Genomic DNA, 18,813 nt, shown 5'->3' with positions numbered 1-18,813 from the left:
ATTTCCTTTGCAAAACCGAGCGAACAATTAAGGCCGTCTTGTGATAAACAGCCTTGGCGTTTAACCGTATTTCTTCATTTGCAGGAAATGGACGAATTTTGTTGTTTTGGTTCTAAGTGGGTGGTGGAGCAGATTTCTTAAATGGTTGATAAAAATGATAAATAATGCTACATTTACAGAATACTAAAATGGTCTCTAATTGGGGTTTTACTAATTCCTATTGATCTGTGTATGAGTGAGATATTTTACTGAAAAAGTTGCACTTACTGAATTGTTGACATGTTAAGAGACCAATGCTGTGTCACAATAAAATAAATGTTAATACGTATATATATTTATAACCCAGGAGTTTTTGTTTATACTTATATGTAATACCCGAGGATACCGGTGAAGCTAAAGGGCTTTGTGTACAAGAGCATCATCCGCCCAGTCTTATTATATGGTAGCCTGGACCTGGCCTGTCCTCGGAAGACATGTCCAGCAGCTTCTTGTCACGGAGATGAAGATGTTGCGATGGATGTGTGGCGTTACGCGATTAGATCGCATACGTAACGAACGCATCCGTGGCAGCCTCGGAATCCGTGACGTAGCAGATAAGCTGCAGGAAAGTACTCCGATGGTATAGCCATATAAGCCGCAGACCAGTAGACTACGTCGCCGTCGGAAATAGATGCCTCGACCTCAGTGTACAAGGGCCTACATCACGCGGCCGCGGTAGGCCTAAGAAGCGCTGGCTGAACGTCGTGATTGAAAGAGAATAATCTCACACCTGAGGATACCGAAGACCGGGCAAAAAGAAGAAGATTGAGTAGGAAGGAAAGCGGACCCTGGCGCTAGGCCGGGAAAACGCTAAGTTGAAGAAGATGGCGACGTATATATATTAATCTTTTTTTATATACAACACCCTTATGTACAATACTTTAAAGCTTCGCCAAACTGCACGGCAGTTTGTAGGTTTTAGATTTATCAAGATACTATAAGTGCAAGGTTCTTGTTTGATATCGGGTTGTAGACCTCTTCGGGAGTATTATTTATTAAATTAATTACATTTGACCAATTCTCAGCAGAATTATGCAAAGCAGGCGATAAAGCGGAAAGGTTATAATTATAAAGCACTGCAACCACACCGAATTTAACAGCAATGAAATTTACGGAAAAAAATCTTTTTAGACGTTTTTGAACTTGTGTGTTAACTTAACAGTCCATGTGAACGCTTGCGCAACTGCCGAGGTAACGCACCAATCAGAGCGTCGCAAATGGCCGCCGTTTTCAGAGCCGTTTATTTAGCAACGTAGTCGGTCGCAATAATCGAAACTTGGAAGCCAATCCAAAGTTACATTTTGAAGTCAAAATTTAAGTTAATATTTACTAAATATAACGTTTGAATTATAACAAAATTATGTCTAATACGCGTGTGCATTTCGCTCGTACTTGTCACTTATCAGTTCATATATTGGCGCGAGCGAGACGCACAGACGAATGATAACTAATTGACATCATTTTGATGTCTAAATATAGTTCGAATTGGTCTGAAGGTGTTCTTGAAAGGAAATTGTAAAGTGTATATTATGATAAGACCACTTTAAATCGTCATTAACAGACGATGTGTAATGTTTAATGTTTTTTTACAACAGTTATGTTTAACTTTACTTGAAAGAATAACATTGGGTATGCAATAAAACCACAGTCAATCTGATTGAAATTTTGTAAAATGTTGTATATTTTGATGACAATAGAAAAAAAAAACCTAAAAAAGTAGAAGACAGTCTTTATTTACTTGATATAGACAGGGAAATAAGGCAAAAATAACAGGATCAGCAAAAAAGGTAAGTGTTGCCATATCTTAAAGTTGATAAAATATGTGGACAATCCTTAGATGGTAAAATCTATGACAAATCGGCCAAGAGCATGGCAAGCCATGTTCAGTGTAGGGTTCCGTCATTATCATTCTGTCAAAATAAGCTAAACGGGGGCTATTAGTGTCATGTACATTACTCGCATACCTTGGCAGCGCTTTGTACGTCTTTTTACTAAGAAGAGAAGACTTTTTGCAATAACTCATAAACGAATGGACCGATCATGTCGGCTACAGTTTTTATTGAAAGTACTTATTAAGTTTTGTTTTACGTTTAAAAGTTAGATTTTTTATTTCTTTATTATTTTCAAAAAATAATTAATTTATCAAAAAACGTTTTTGGAGACCCTTATTCATAAGAAAAGACATATCCAACGATAGTCCACACCATTGGGTTAAAGCGAAAAAAAAAAATTGTATGGGAGGTACACATAATTTATGTATCCATGCCTAAATGCAGCTTTCTAGCACTAACGATCACGCAACAAAACCGCGGACGGACAGACGGACATGCGAAACTAGGGTTCCTAGTCGACTACGGAACCCTAAAAAGTAACCAGTTGACATTTGACATCATAAAAAAGTTGTTCAATTGAGCAGCTAAGTATTTAACACTAAAAAGATCCCGTCGACTGAGAAATGATGTTGGACTACGGTCACTAAAGTCTAGATATAATCTTATCTTTTGTGGTCAAAAGAGCGAAACGACGACACGTTTATCTACTTACTCTTTACTGTTATATAGAATATGACAGTGGCACTGACAGAAAGTTCAGTGTAAACTGCAAAGTAGGTCAACAGATATTCACGAAGTTTATTGTTGACTTACATTCGAGTGTGAATAGGCTATCACAGAACCAGTGAATTTCATTGTAGGCTTTGTCGTCACTAACGATCAGATGTTACTGGCCTCTCTAGTAATGTACTATTGTATTTCCTCACATGTTTGAGAAAAGCACCATGTATGCCCTGGTGGTAACAAGCATTATGTGGCAAGGTACTAAGTACCTTGTCAGAAAATGGCTTTCTTTCCAACCCTCGACAACAATGTACTATCTTCTGATTTATTCATTGTTAAAACGCACGATATACCCGATAAATATCCTCTTGCATACTTCTGCCACAGATTATAGGTATATCATAACATACTTCGTTTTTTTAGCAATAGTTACTATTTTTTTATATATACCACGTCGGACGCCTGCAACACCTGAAATATAACATACGCGTTGCCGACCCTTTAAAAACATGTACACTCCTTTTTTGAATAACCCCATAGTCCTCGGGAAAACCCCGGCGGGAAGCTCATTCCACAGCCGAAGCGTCCGCGCAAAATAGTCCGCAGGAGGAAATTCCTCTTAAACCGCACAGTACGCGACCATTTAGGTTCTAGGGTGTGAGGATGAACACCCTGCAGACGGCGAGCGGTGCGGTATCATGTCAAACAATCCTTCAGAGCACAGCCCATTGTACAAGCGGTAGAACACACACAAGGGACAAAGTCTCCTTAGACTTAAAGGTTCAATACCGCTTGTGAGTTTGGGATCGTCCACGATTCGTACAGCGCGCCTTTGGACTGAGTCGAGTAACTATTTTTAAAGCGGTTTTAAATATAAATAAATGTCAAGATTGTTTACCCTTTTTCTAATGCTAAAAAAACGAGGTACAGTACTTCTGTCATATCTAATGCTACCCGAAATGTACCACCATGTTTGGTTTTGACTGATTCGTACATGTACCATTCGTATATATTCATAACAAATTATACAGAAATAACAAATCCACACAATCACACGTTAACGAACGTACCTTATACAGTTTTATACAATAGCCCTTAATCGTGGCATAGATACAACCACTGAATTATGTAACTGAACCAGCCCAGCTGGTGTTACTAATTATAGCAGCGTGACTCATGCGTAAGTAAGTCAGTGTCACAGATATGTTTTATACACACCGCTTGTATTTACATATACTAAAACCAAGACCAACATCTCTTTCCGAAGAGCACGCGATTAAGATAACTCTTCTATGAAAAATTATAACTTCATTCTATAACATTTTTTTTTTTTAATTGTATTTGTTTCTTTTTAATTGTATATTTATTATATTTTAGCCGACAGTGTCCTACTGCTGGGCAAAGGCCTTATTCCTCCCTTTCCATGTATCCCGGTTTTAACCCGTCTCGCACCAGCACAGTTCCTACCAAAGGCGTCGAGGTCGTTTCGCCATCACCGTCCAGATTTGATGTCTGATGTTGTTCGAAGTTGTGGGAGCCATTAAAGATAATGCTTGAGATTCTGTGAGGCGATGGATGCTAGGTGCTCAACTGTCCCAATTTAATTTGTTAATGTGCCATTATTGTTTTATAATTGTTAATACTTATAATTATTAGTTAGTTTAAGTTTCGTGACGCATTGGTTCAACTGTAATGTAATGTAAACATTTTTATCAATAAAAAAAAATAAAAATAAAAATATCAATCCTTACATAGGGGGCGTCCATTAATCGCGTCATATTGTATAGGGGGGGGGAGGGGGTCAGCAAAAAATCACCAATGATCACCACAGGGGACGGGGGGGTATGGACACGTATCACGTGTATTTTTTTTTCATCTGTGCTATACTGTATTATAGTCAATAATAATCCTTCACGTGTACTTAGGTTCATTTGTTAGAAAACTGTTCTTTAGTTATCGAAAAAAATACACGTCATATTGGATGGGGGGGGGGGTCCTGAAAATATCACCAAAGATCACCATGGGGGAGGGGGGGGTCTAAAACAAACCAAAAACGTATGACGCGATTAATGGACGCCCCCATAGCTGAATATAGGTTTCAATGTTTTTGTTTGCGTGATAACGTTTTTTTTTTCCTAATTTCCGTGTAATAAATTAATAATCAAATTCCAGTCGAGGAAATAACATATAACCTTCAAGCGGTCTTCCTCCGTTGCACGGTTTTACTAGGGCAAGGATTGTGCTAAGGCCACTTTTGTTAGGCGCAAAAATTTGCGCGGTTTCGAAACTGTTCGTAATTCAAGTTCTGTATTAAGCCACAAACTGTTACTTAAAGTAAAAGATACACCCGATGTGTATGCAGCATTGCTTGCATTCCCATAAAACTTTTGCTTAAAGTAAACATGCGCGTCATGCGCGTGGACTCATTTGGTGTGTATCGGCCTTAAAATGTATCTTATGTCGTAAAAGGAAAAAGAGAGAGAATATCCATTTTTTTTCTCAACCATTCACAAAATTAGACCCCTTGTCCGAAACTCCGAATAGATGACTGAATTATGACTGAATGTACCATAAAACACTTACGGCCAGAGTGACAAGAATACGGGAGTAAAAGCGTCAAAAAATTATAGTATCAAATTAGGTAACGTCAAGACAAACATTAGCTGAACTAGGTTTGTCCGTACTTTACATCGGAAATGAAAAAAAACTTGTTTTTTCTCTGTCCGAATGAAAGAGTTCGTTTTGTGACATAGAGTACAAAGATATTGAGCACAGAGTCAGAAAACTAAAAGGCCAAGTCCGTCGGGAACTCCGGAAAGCCGGAAGCCCGGACGGGTGGCCTGGTATCCGACTAACCGTGCAGTTTTTGCAATTTGCTCGATGAAACTGTCAACAAAATAGTTTAAAGCATTGTGTATGACTTTACCGTTGTTGAAGTAAAAATACAGACCAGTTGCAAATGAACTGTACCCGTACCATGAGTCACTGAGTGTCAAAACTGACATATACGCTATCGAGAACGTAATTTACTTTCTATACATCTCGCTCGCACTTGTATGCGAGTACGAGCGAGATGAATAGAAAGTAAGTTCTCGATAGCGTTTATGTCAGTACGGAACTGGTGATAGACACACAGAGCGTTGATCATAGATTAAACACTTTTACAGTTGAATGTGGCGCTCCACGCCAGTAAAACACACCCCGAGAGTTATCAACCGAAAGTAGACTTGCTTTCGATGTTTTTAATACAGATTCGACCCGCGAGTTAGATTAGATTAGATTTATTTATTTCTTAAAGAAAAAGACACAGTATTTTACACAAAAGGATAAAACAAAGGCTTTCACTAAAAGATCGTCAACTTAACATTAAAATAAAAAATATAAAATTAATAAATAAATAAATGTCACGACAAAAAAGAAAATGTCAATGTATACATAGCTAGGGACAACCTAGGTATTGTCGAAATGTCAAAAAGAATTTAAAAAAACAAACATATTTACAAAAACACTAAGTTATAAATAACTTTATCTGTAAAATAATTTAAATGAAAAATATAATGAAAATATATTATATGTCAACGATCTTAATTGCTAAATTGTTGTGTAATTGTTACTTTTAGCCCGCGGAAAGGTAACGGGAGAGCCAACGGCTATACATGTCCCGATGCATGTCATTGTAATTTCTTATGTAGGTTCTCTCATTTGTACAAAAACATTGGCTAATCAGAGATTTTACTCCATCGGGACTCGTATAATCCGGCCCGCGAAATAGAAATAGGAGTTCGGGTCAGTTTGTAGAGCCCTGATCTTACCTGTCTTTGTCGTGAGCCTGTGGATACTGCAACACCGTTTGCTGTTGTTCCATGTCCACCACGCATTGTGTGCCGAGTTCCAGTTCTGGAAACAATAACACGAAACATGCTTAGTGTACTTGTTTAGACTAACGTAATAGTAGCAAAAATATGTCGACAAATAACCTGATAAGACTCTAAATTTGGAATAGGTACTAGCAATATGCGCTGATCTCTATTTGGCATACTTTATTCCACTAGATTTAAATCGAACGGGATATGGGCCGTGATTACCTTTTGTATTGTTTTCGAGGTCCCGATATTTCAACGCAGTTACATGCGTATACGCGTGGGTTACGATCGATCGGGTCGATTTAATTCTAGTGAAATTAACTGTGAATCATTCAAAACTGTTATACTTTATTCCGTTTGTTTTCTTCATATAAGTTTGCGTAGACTACAGCGATTTTCATTTGAAGCGAATTTCGGAGCATTATGTACCCTCCTTTTTGCAAATAATGTGAAATGTGCCATAAGAAAGTGAATGTTTTCGTACATTTTGTAGAAATTCCCAACGGGTTCTTACATTTTATATAACAATGGCAAAGCATTTTCTTATAATCGAATTTAATTTTCTTATAAATTCGATATATTTCGATCACAATAATGAGACTTGACGAAATAGGTCGAATAACGGCTGAATAACTCAAATATACGACGGAAAAGAAGACTTCAAATGGCATTAATGTATTTGAATATAAACAATTTCACGGACTACTTGACTAGCAAATTGGGTCGGAAATCGCAGACTCGAATATTTGGCGACTCGATCTTTTTGATAACAGAATTGTCAGGCCTTATTCGATAGTATTTGTATAATAAAAAATATATAGTGACAAAATACTAAGTTCTTAGTTACAGTAAATGACTCATTACTGTAACTAAGAACTTAACTTATAGAAGTAAAGTCAGCAATATCCATTTTTTAGGGTTCGGTACCAAAAATGTTAACAATATTGTTCTAACTTAAGAGGCTGTCAACACCCAATGTCCTTGAAATTGATGTTACTTAAATAGTTTTTTAAGAAAGACTATTTGTTTTAGTCAAGTAAGAAGAATATATGATCATATTAATTATATTTCAAAGACCGTGGTTGTACTCGATACATGATTGAACGCAATCGGCTCGATAGAAAATAATTGCAAAGATTGGTCTTAAAATCACAATTAAACGGTTTTATGTCTTTATTGTTTTGACTTATGGGTCTGCAATTAAAATCACAATTTCAAAACATTTATATCTAAACCGCTATTGAGTTAAATATTACACTAATAATCCACTTTTTTTTATTTAAATATTTTTCTTATTATTCCCTTGCCCAGGCCCAGTAACATGCGACAGTGCTATCTCATTTACTCCGATACAAATAGACAGTGTGCGCGCTTTAGGTATTGACAGCCTCTTAAGCGTCAGAAAAAACTTCTCAATCGTTCTGTTTTTTTTTTTTGTGATAATTTATTAAAATACAGTACAATCTCACAAAAACGGCTCTAATGCTGACACAAAATAGACGCATTACTGGAAAATTCTGATTACAGGAATTTAGAGCAAAACTGCATATTATATTGATGTGTTTTTTGGTATGTCGTAGAAATACATTTTACTAAAATAATAAACTCAAAGGAAATCCTACTGTTATCTGCAACTTAGCCATTTGTAAGGAGATTGAAATGCGATAATGTAAGCGCACATAGTAAATTAGGACATAGAATCATTTGTCCCCAATTTTAGAGCCGGATTACTGAGTATACTGGACCATCGAAGTGCCGGATTATCGAGATTTCGCTCTAGATTGACGAGAGTAGTAAATATACTTCAAAACCAACATATCAAATTAATATATTGATTAAATACGTGTGAAGCTGACGCTTTATGACATGTTAATGGAAATGAATTGTAATCAAACATCGTTCATGTAATAATTGCATCCCGCCGACGCTGACGATGAAATTAATTGATTCGCTTCTGACACAACGTGAAGATATATGAACTCTGCGTTTTAAATTTACGAACGGTAATTATATTTGGAAACAATTAAAATTATGTAGTTTATATTAGATAAAAAATGTAGTTATCTTTAGATCGGTTGATATAATCTTGTTCGTGTTATAATTGCCAGTTACCATACGTCCCGTATATACGGGACTGTTACCGTATTTAAGTATCGCGTCCCGTATTATTCCCGTCCCGTGTCCCGTATATTAATACCGTTGCAGAATACCTAAGTATATAAATGATCACAATCATGTGTTTAACTAACCACCTTGTTTCCTCACCGTATACGTATCGAGCGAAACTCAAAAACTCAGGATTTGAATTGATACAGTCACTCGAGAAGGGCCTCAAGATAATTAAATTTACGGCTCTCTTCCGATTTCTGAACCTACTGCACTTTAATGTGGTTTACTAAATCTTAGTATCATATTTATTGCGTCTGTCAACATACTGTTAATGCTAATAATGTTATCTAACATTGTTTCGGCTTATAGACATTAAACAAGTCTAATCTACGCAACTTTGGCACTGATAATGAAACACAATTAAGACAATGGAGCCATGTAGGCTGTGTTTTTATAAGAGGATGAGTTTGTTAAGAACAAATAAAACGGCTGCGCTGGGCGAGGATAAGTAAATTAAGTTCTTAAAAAACACATTCACGCTACGCATCCACGCACATCTCTGGTGAAAGCGCAGCCTTATGCTGAGTTGTTAGAGAATTCCGAGATTTAAAATAAATAATAAAATAAATATTATAGGACATTATTACACAAATTGACTAAGTCCCACAGTAAGCTCAATAAGGCTGTGTTGAGGGTACTTAGACAACGATATATATAATATATAAATATTTATAAATACTTAAATACATAGAAAACACCCATGACTCAGGAACAAATATCCATGCTCATCACACGAATAAATGCCCTTACCAGGATTTGAACCCGGGACCATCAGCTTCGTAGGCAGGGTCACTACCCACTAGGCCAAACCGGTCGTCGTCAATTTAAGCTCGACTGACTAGAATTCTGAAGCTAAGAGTAAGACGTATGTAGATAGAGGTGGGATGTGGATCAAGTGCGTCCCATCACGGGCTTCGCTGGTTACAAAAGCCCTGACCACATACCTCCAACCTGATTTAAACACGATTTTAAAAAGGTGGCAGGTTCACTCTAGAGAGAGACAGCAATTCGGGCTACTTAGAAGAAAATTGGAGAGGCCCTAGCGTAGAAGAAGAGGAGAAAAGTAGGAAAGCCGCAGTCAATAACAATGGTTAATTTATTCATACATAGGATCCAGGCTCAAATCAACATAATACCCTAGTAGTCGGTTCTTTGCTCTCTTTTAAACCCGTAGCGTTAATACATTGACAGAGCGATGTGCATTTTAACTATAAGATTGGTTATATCAAAAAATCAGGCAAACTATTTTATAATAAGACCCAATCACCGGAGGCAGTAACTTTTGCACTTTTAAATTTATTCTAAGCTTAATAGCATCGTTCGCAGACTGCTTGTAAAAAATAATCTATTTTAAAATAACAGGCCGTAGGTACAGTCAGCAGCAGAGAAAAGGACCCGTGCATACTTCTATGCAGGGGTGGTACATTTTCTCTGCAGCTGACTGTACACACGATGTCGTCTGTAAGTCTAGTAGAGCAGGCACGTTCTTCAAATTCATATTCCGAGTACGGAATGCAGACTGAATGTGCTTTCCGAATGCCAATGAAACAGAAACGCTGATTGACAAGCACTATGTTTGTAATTTCATATCTCCGAGTTGTGTATGTGTGTGTAGGAGTTTCTAAATTTCAAATCAAAGTGTTACCTACAGCTATACATTGAAATATAAAACATATTATCATCGATATTTGACAACAGTAATTTCATGAATTAAGTATGGCTGTGAGGCTTGGACACTAACACTGAAAGAAGAGAGTCAGCTCCTTGTAGCGGAAAGAAAGGTGTTACGGAAGATCCTGGGACCTATCAAGAGAGATGACGGCACCTGGAGGATCCGTAAGAATGCCGAAATCGAGGAGTTAGTGGCCGAACCCAACATCATCGGCGAAACAAAATGCCACAGACTTCGCTGGTTCGGCCATTTACTGAGGATGGGTGAGGATCGGGGTGTTAAGAAAGCTTATTTGGGACGACCGATTGTGTACAGGCGGATCTGTGCCAACTCAAAGCCGATAACAGGCAGGAAGTGACACAGGATCGGGACAGGTGGCGTTCTCTCGTTTTGGAGGCCAAGACCCTCTTTGGATCACTGCGCCACAATAGTTAGTTCGTTTTTAGTTAAGTACGATCTAGGTAGGCTAACTATGACTGTGTTATAACTTCTTATCGTATCAAGCGTTAACATTTTATTATCATCAACCATCTCGTAAAATTAACATAGATTAGATTACATAGAAGAAATGACCTCAAATTCCAGAAACAATGATTGTGTAAGTGCGTCGGTTCCAGAAAAGTCACCAACATTCTTCATAACGTGTTATTCACTACATAATATAAAACAAATTCGCTTTCCGCTGTCGGTCTGTCCCAATGTATGCTTAGATCTTTAAAACTACGCAACGGATTTTGATGGGATTTTAGGGAAGGGGAAGGTTTATATGTATAATACATATCCGTGCGAACCGGGAGCGGGTCGCTAGTTATTAATTAATTTTAAGTGGTACAATCAGCTTGAAATAAATAGTGTCAGCCAAAGACCTACACTGGTCAAATAAATTGCAAAACAACTTTGTCGTAGAAAGGAATAAGAGTGTGTTGCGATATATTTGGCTTTGACTGTCACTATCTTTTTCATGCTGACTGTACAACATCGTAATAAGGTTATCGAAAGGTAAGTTAACTACGTCATAGATATATAAAGGCTAATTACTTATCGATATATCAAAATGACGTATCCGCATAATGAATTTATTGCACAGATAACTTTTTTTATTCTTTTTATACATAATAAAGACTTAAAGGCATTTTCGCCTGGCGAACTTCGTCATACTTCTTGTAGTGTAAATAAACAAATATTATAGGACATTATTACACAAATTGACTAAATCCCACAGTAAGCTCAAACAGGCTTGTGTTTTGGGTAGGTACTAAGACAGTAAAGATAATATAATATATAAATATGTGTAAATACTTAAATACATAGAAAACACCCATGACTCGGGAACAAATATGCATGCTCATCACGCGATGCCCTTATCAGAATTTGAACCCGGGACCATCGGCTTCATAGACAGGAAGGCAGGGTCACTACCCACTAGGCCAGATACGTTGACATATATCTAAGAATAACGCGCGCGATTGCTCGCAACTAGTTGCGTTAGACTGCACGATTGGCTTGAATTCGTGAATGACACCACTGAACTAGCACCATTCTTAGTGCCCGTAAGGCCTCTCCTTAGATATATGTCAATGGCCAGACATCGTCATAGGCCAGGCATGTTTGCATTATTTCCTGAATTTCCATTCATCACAAAGCCTTTAAAGCAACCGTAGCGTGTTCGCAATACTTATACCTAGTTGCAATACGATGAGTCAGACGATACCTACTTGGAAGCCGGTTGTAGCTGCTCCATGCCAGACTGAGTAAACGGAACTAGACGGCGTTGTTTCTAGGCAAAATAAGCTGTTAGCGGGTCAAGAACCGAACGAACGCTTTTATGAAGAGTTTGTTTGTATAGGTAAAGCACGGTCAACGGAATTTGTTATTTTAGTCATCACAGATACTGTTCTTTTGACAAGGACAAACACACACAGCTTATCTTTACGATCTTTGCGGATTTTTTAAGTGAAAACTTCTTTAGCGGCGCTGTGCACTTTTTGTGATGGGGAAAAAATGTTAAACTCGCGACAGGTCACGTGACAGGTCATGAGAGTAGTAGGGAAGGAAGCAAACCGCTGGACTCGTTCATCCGTCTATTTGATATTCGAGTGACATGACAGATACTGATAGTTGCGTGGGATAGACCAAACTTCGATGTTCAAGGTTCGCGGTAGGCCCCCGAGATTAATTGCTTTATGTTCACTAAAATATTTTGACTGAACGATCTATTTAGTATTTATCTCAACTATCTCGATCAATATTATCCAGTTTCCTGTATTTCTCAAACATTGTTTTCTTCTTTTCTGGTTACCTGTACAACATTAAAGATGGAGGCTCCAGTTCAAGGTCGAGTTAAGGTCGCCAAAGCCTATAAATATGTAACAGGGTAATTTTGTTGGCGGACAGGAAGATAAAATTACTATTTCAGAGTAAATGCCTCTTCGTAATTTATTTATTTATTTATTTAAAACTTTATTGCACAAAAGAAAAACTTAATGTACAAAAGGCGAACTTAATGCCATGAGGCGTTCTCTACCAGCCAACCTTAGGGCAAAGCAGAAAAGATTGTAGGCGGTGCGTTTAAAACTAAAATAAATTGTTATTGAAAGAATTAGAGTTGTAATAATGGTAGTTTAATTTTCATTGTTCATTTAAGTTTCATTCGAAATAAGGTGACGTTTTTATGACGACCCTGACGACCAGTCTGGCCTAGTGGGTAGTGACCCTGCCTATGAAGCCGATGGTCCCGGGTTCAAATCCTGGTAAGGGCATTTATTTGTGTGATGAGCACGGATATTTGTTCCTGAGTCTTGGGTGTTTTCTATGTATTTAAGTATTTATACATATTTATATATTATATATATCGTTGTCTGAGTACTCACAACACAAGCCTTCTTGAGCTTACTGTGGGGCTTAGTCATTAGGCATAATTGTGTAATAATGTCTTATAATATTTATTATTTATTTTATATTAGCACAATGTAGTGTCCTACTTCTGGGCATAGCAGGGCCGGATTTAGGGGAGGGCAACCGGGGCTACTGCCCCGGGCCTCCACAAAAGAGGGGGGCCCACAATAGAGAATTCGGTAAATTTACCATTTTATTTGGAAAAAATTTGGGGCCAGGGGGCCTCCACTCCTTTATTGCCCGAGGCCTCCAGACCTCTAAATCTAAAAATTGGAGCATAGGCATCCGCTATAATTCTCCACTTGGCTCTGTCGTTGGTATTTTCCATTTCGGGTAGAAATTCGTGTTGTGTCCTCTCCTTTTCGGTATTGTGATTGTTTTAGAATATTTTTCGAATACGGCATTATACTGTGGGGTCGTTTTAAATACATTGGCCTAGTTATAAATGTTTTATGTTCATCAACGAATAATGAGTCATATCAATTCAATGCTAATTTAAGTCTAATTATAAATTCGTCGGTTGCACCAAGCCGTCTGAAATGGAAATTGTATTTGCTATAAGTACTTCATGAGAAGTATATTTAAGTTGATTTAGTACGTCGATTGTTATTAGTACAACCGGACCGTGGTAAAAAAATGCTGAAAGTGTCATGTAACGCGTTCCCAAAACATTAAAATCAGGGCCAAAATGTGAAATACAACAATGGTCATAAGATGATGTATTTAGGCAACTGTTTTTGAAATTAAACCTTTGGAGTTCAAGATCTGAACAAGATTACACAAAATAGTTGGATAGATGCATCTATTCTTAGGGTCTTTGATTTATGGACGTTTTTCAGCTAATCGTACAATATAATGGTAAAGTCTAGAAAACTGTAAATAAATGGTGATTATTGACCACAACAGCGATAATGATATTCTGAAAACATCACAGGCATCAACTGTCACCACCGAACTCACAAACTATTTTATTGTGAGTTTTATTCTAATATGTATAACTTGGTCTAGATCTCCATACAAACTATATGTAATAGGAATCTACACATATAATGGGTCTCTAAACAGCTGTAAAAGTAAACAACGGACATCAGTCAATTCAACACGATTGCGCAAACTTCTTCGAAAGTGGAGCGATCTTATTAAGGTACCACAACGAACTGACCAATAATATACCCTATTACAAAGACATTAAGTCCACAATGGGCAGTCGTACAACGGTTATCGACCGTGACGAATGCTGATTGTGCGAATTGCTTCGTTTACGTAATATCATCCTGGGTTTTGTTTTCCGGATATTTGTAATGTCATAAAAAATTGCGATACAATTAAAGTGAAGACATAGTTTAGATGATACCGGTTTTGACTGTTTGTGAAATATATGTGACCGCGGCCGGCAAAACTGCCGCTTTGTTTCTTGCCATAAGGACTTCCTCGTATCTATATAAGAATAACCTGACAAGGCGTCCTTATAGCACGCGACAAAATGTGACGTTAAGCAAGCTGCGGTCACATATAGGTAATGAAGAGAGGGGTTGCAAGTGCTTTACTGGGATTTAAAATGGGAGTGTGCTCTTTTCTTGAAGGCTTGAAGGTCACATCAGTCCGGAAATACCGCAGCCGACAGTTTATGCTACTACTATTCAATACATACTGCTATATTTCTCTATGTTCTATATTCAAGAACTGAACTGTACTTTTATTCAAGAATGCAACTAAATAAGTAGGTACCTATGGTAGGTAACATATGTACGGAATTTATTGTCATTTGTTCCATACGAACATACGCCAAGAGAATCGTCAATTCTCGTGATTCTCTTTACATTCACGGTGCAATCTGCGACATCCTCGCACATGTGTGTCATATGTGTGTGTGCAATTCAGTGGGTGGTGCACGCTACATTGCAAATGATGCGGCGTCTCTCCGAATGGCGGCTTTTCAGAGCGGCACCGAGACGTAGATTTACCTACAAGTGACAAGTCTACGATATGGATTAACCTACATGTCACAAGCCTACAATAAAGAAGCTAGCTTATAAAAGTAGAGGTTGAGGAACAAAAGTTTGAGGCAAGGAAATGTGCCTATGGTAACCAGTGTCATAACAGGTCATGGACTATTTAACAAACATCTTTTCATAACAGGTGTCACAGACAGTCCCCTATGCCGAGGATGCATGGAGACAGAAGAAACAGCCTCTCACGTGGTGCTGGAATGCAGCGGAGTGGCCCCATACAGGGCAAAACATCTCGAATCCCCGAGAGACCTCCCTGAGGTCCTACTCAACATCAAAGGTTTGGTAGGATTCGTAGAGGAGTTGCGGAAAATTGCCCATATTACAATACAATGTGCCTTTACGTTACTCAATATTTGAAGCGACAGCTAATTTCAAAGGCAGACCCAGAAGACTGAGATGGTTTTGAAAACACAACCTCCAATTTTGAAAGCAGTTTGCTGTATTATTATTGATTATAGCAGCAAGAAAACGTTCAGCTGGATTGAGATCTTGATTAGGGATCTACATTTGGCATCCTACTGATTTTCCCATAATCAAAATTCTTGACCAGGTTCAGTTCAGTTGACCAGACCAGTCACTAGTGTTTAAGTATAAATTCTATAATTACCATTGTAAAAAAAAAATCAATAAAATATTATCTTATCTTATCTTAGTTTATTGGTTCGTATGCCATAGTGTTTATGTATTTAATTAGGTTAATCTTTTAACGATTTTGTGTACCTATAATACATTTTTTAAAGATTTAATTTACTCTACAACTGAACAATTGGCCGAAAGAGGCACTAAATCGGGGGTTGTGGAAGACTAGGGGAGAGTCTTTTGCCCAACTGCAGGACACTATAATAGGCCAGTAAAAAAAATAGCTTGAACTGTTCCTCTAGTGCGAAAAATAAATTTGATGTTTATTATTTATACACACAATTGTTCTTATATTTATTAAGGAAACTGATAAATATACACAGATTTTTACCAATATATCAACCTGAATATGTACAGCCTTCGAAAGTGTAAATAAGATCTGTTAGTTCATGCTGACTTAAACCAAGGTCATGACATTTAAAACTCAGGAAACCTGTTTAGCTTCTTTTTAAATACATTTTCATGTGCAGGTGCAAATGTCTTGTATGTTATGGCAACATATGAATCATATTACAGAAAAATGTAGATTATGCATGTGAATGTTATCTGCCATGTTGAATTGTTTACAGACTTGAACTGATTAACACATTGTTGTCTTAAATGGTAATTATAAACCTTATAAAATATTATAAAAATACAATGTAAACTCTATATAGCAACACTCAAGGGACCGGATGTTTATTGATGCTATAGAGTTTTCGTCTAAGAGTTTTTATCTAAGCAGAACAGGTCCAGATAGTCTGGAAAAGCTCATAATCACTGAATGGACGTATGGCCATGCGTTGGGCGGAGAGAATAACGTCCAAGACAAAAACCACATTTCAGGCAAGCATGCACCGGGCCCTAGATAGAACGGCTTGGAGAGCACTTGTGAAGAGTGTCCTCAGTTGTAACGTCCCACAGCCATGAGGATGCGACAAGGAAGAAGAAGAGTTTTCGTTATATAGAGGAAAATTAATATTAAAGTAAAGCTACTATAGCCTACAAGTGTTGATATTACATGGAGTTTACACTGAGGGTACCAATGTTGGCAGTTTTTGTCTCACAAAATCAGTTCTAGGAGCATTTCCTATTGCAGAAGTCAGCAAATGTTTGAAGATAAGAGCTAACGCAGTAGAAATCATCAGTTTTAAAAATGTAAAAGACCCACAATACCACTAAATGACTGGTCTAACTCCCTGAGTTACCTGTAATGTACTTTCCCTACCTCACCACTCAAATCATTGTTGCCTAGGGAGGTATTATTTGTTTGAGTGGTTGAAGAGCCACTATTGCAGCCATCTGGCTCGCGAGTCGAGGTATGCAATCTACTTATTTATGTATGCATGTATATTAGATTATTGCTGATAACATAAATAACTGATTGTAATTATCATTAATATCAACTGTATTTGAAATTGATACTACACAAAGCTACTTCACGACATTATGACGTGTTTGGTTTTGAAATGCAAGAAAAGTAACTTTATGGTGGGTTTTGTAGACATAGTGATTTTTGGTTGATGGTGCTCATATTAAATTTAATACATTGCTTAATTTTTTTAAGTACCAAACTTTAAAAAATACCAAATTTATTTAAGCTTCTCAAGCATATTATTAATATATACTAAAAAACACCTAATATTCTTCGAATTATGTTTTACAGCAGAGACACTGACAGTACACTCATATATTATTTATAAAAAGCTATTTCATTAAACTTATTGAATTGTTCAAAGTTTTAACCACATTTTGAAATTTTGATAAAAAACACTAGATTTATTTATACATAAAATCACACATAACATAGAAATAAATTTTATAAATAATCATTTATGGTGATTCCCTCAAAAAAAGTTGCTATGATGATTTTACCAACAAGTGGATTTTTTAGGAGAAAACATACTCTTACAAAATTTGCACTTTACTAGTAAATTAACAAAAGAGTTTAGTTTTCGTTTCTTCCTTGACATAAGGTGTAAGGGTACTGGCAGCTATAAATTTATCTAAAAAAACCTAAACTAAATAGAAAAGAAAGACGTAAAACTATTTAACAATAAATAATAACAATGATTCATAAACAAAGACTGTATTGTTAAATAAAACGAAATCATAATGAATATAAAAGGTTACATGCATTAAAAATGAAGCACGTAAATCAAAGATAACGTAAGACAAGAAATATAAACCAAGAACAAAGTGATTCAATATAAAATGTACTAAATTCAAGGTAAAACGTAGTAATTTCACCAATAGTTGATTTTTAACTTTTAGCCGAAACGTTTAACGAGTGACGTTTTTATCGAAGAGGTAAAAGGAGCGATATTAAAAGATAATCTAGTGTATACAGTTAGTCACCTGAGAGATAGCAAAATATTTATTAGCAATTCAAACCTCCTTACCTCGCCTGTTAAAGGGTCGTACCCGAACGGCTACTTTTATCTTATCCGAGGCCATTGTTTCACTCAATTTACACAAATACAATCAAAACACAACACTTAGCACATCAAAGTATAATAATTTATTGCACATATTCACCCATATTCTAAAACAACAAAATCCATTATTTTACGTTATGATCACGACGTTCCCAAATTGACACTGCCCGTCCGCCATGTTGTTTTTACATGGAAATAGTGATTTGACACGGTTTAGAAAACCGGTAAACCGGTAATAAAGCCTACCATTCAATCTATGGCGTCAGGTCAGGATGGAAATTCTAGAGTCGGACCAAGATATATTGCTAACTTACTTTAATAGAACAAAGTGATGCTGTGCGATTATAAACGTAATTTACGTAACGTCTTTATTGAACATGACATTAATGATGAAATTGGTTAACTTAGTTATTGCAATTACCAAGCAGAGATAGATTGGTCCGACATTAACTTAAAGCGCCAATTACATCCACGAAATCGGATCAGATATCAGGAGACCTACCGTGAAAACCGAAATTTGCAAATTGCGGGTATCTTTCCCTTTTACTCTCA

General features: G+C 36.9%; 2 protein-coding genes across 2 annotated transcripts in view; one reads left to right on the top strand and one right to left on the bottom strand.

The window, feature by feature from the left end:
• LOC133519352 (kinesin-like protein KIF13B) overlaps positions 1–18,436 on the bottom strand; it is a 350,907-nt gene extending 332,471 nt beyond the window's left edge. The window contains exons 1-2 of the mRNA XM_061853395.1: positions 18,226–18,436; positions 6,407–6,491 (exon numbers count right to left, since the gene is read on the bottom strand). Coding sequence (XP_061709379.1) covers positions 6,407–6,491; positions 18,226–18,280 — 140 coding nt within the window. The 5' untranslated portion in view covers positions 18,281–18,436. The remainder of the gene's footprint in view (positions 1–6,406; positions 6,492–18,225) is intronic.
• LOC133519349 (proteasome inhibitor PI31 subunit) overlaps positions 17,885–18,813 on the top strand; it is a 495,710-nt gene continuing 494,781 nt past the window's right edge. Inside the window, exon 1 of the mRNA XM_061853388.1 lies at positions 17,885–18,053. The gene's annotated coding sequence lies outside the window, so the exon portion shown is untranslated. The remainder of the gene's footprint in view (positions 18,054–18,813) is intronic.

The sequence above is a fragment of the Cydia pomonella genome, chromosome 6 (genome assembly GCF_033807575.1).
Source record: "Cydia pomonella isolate Wapato2018A chromosome 6, ilCydPomo1, whole genome shotgun sequence".
Lineage (NCBI taxonomy): Eukaryota > Metazoa > Arthropoda > Insecta > Lepidoptera > Tortricidae > Cydia > Cydia pomonella.
The sequence above is the reverse complement of the archived record's forward strand: the minus strand, read 5'-3'. Positions and strand labels throughout refer to the sequence as shown.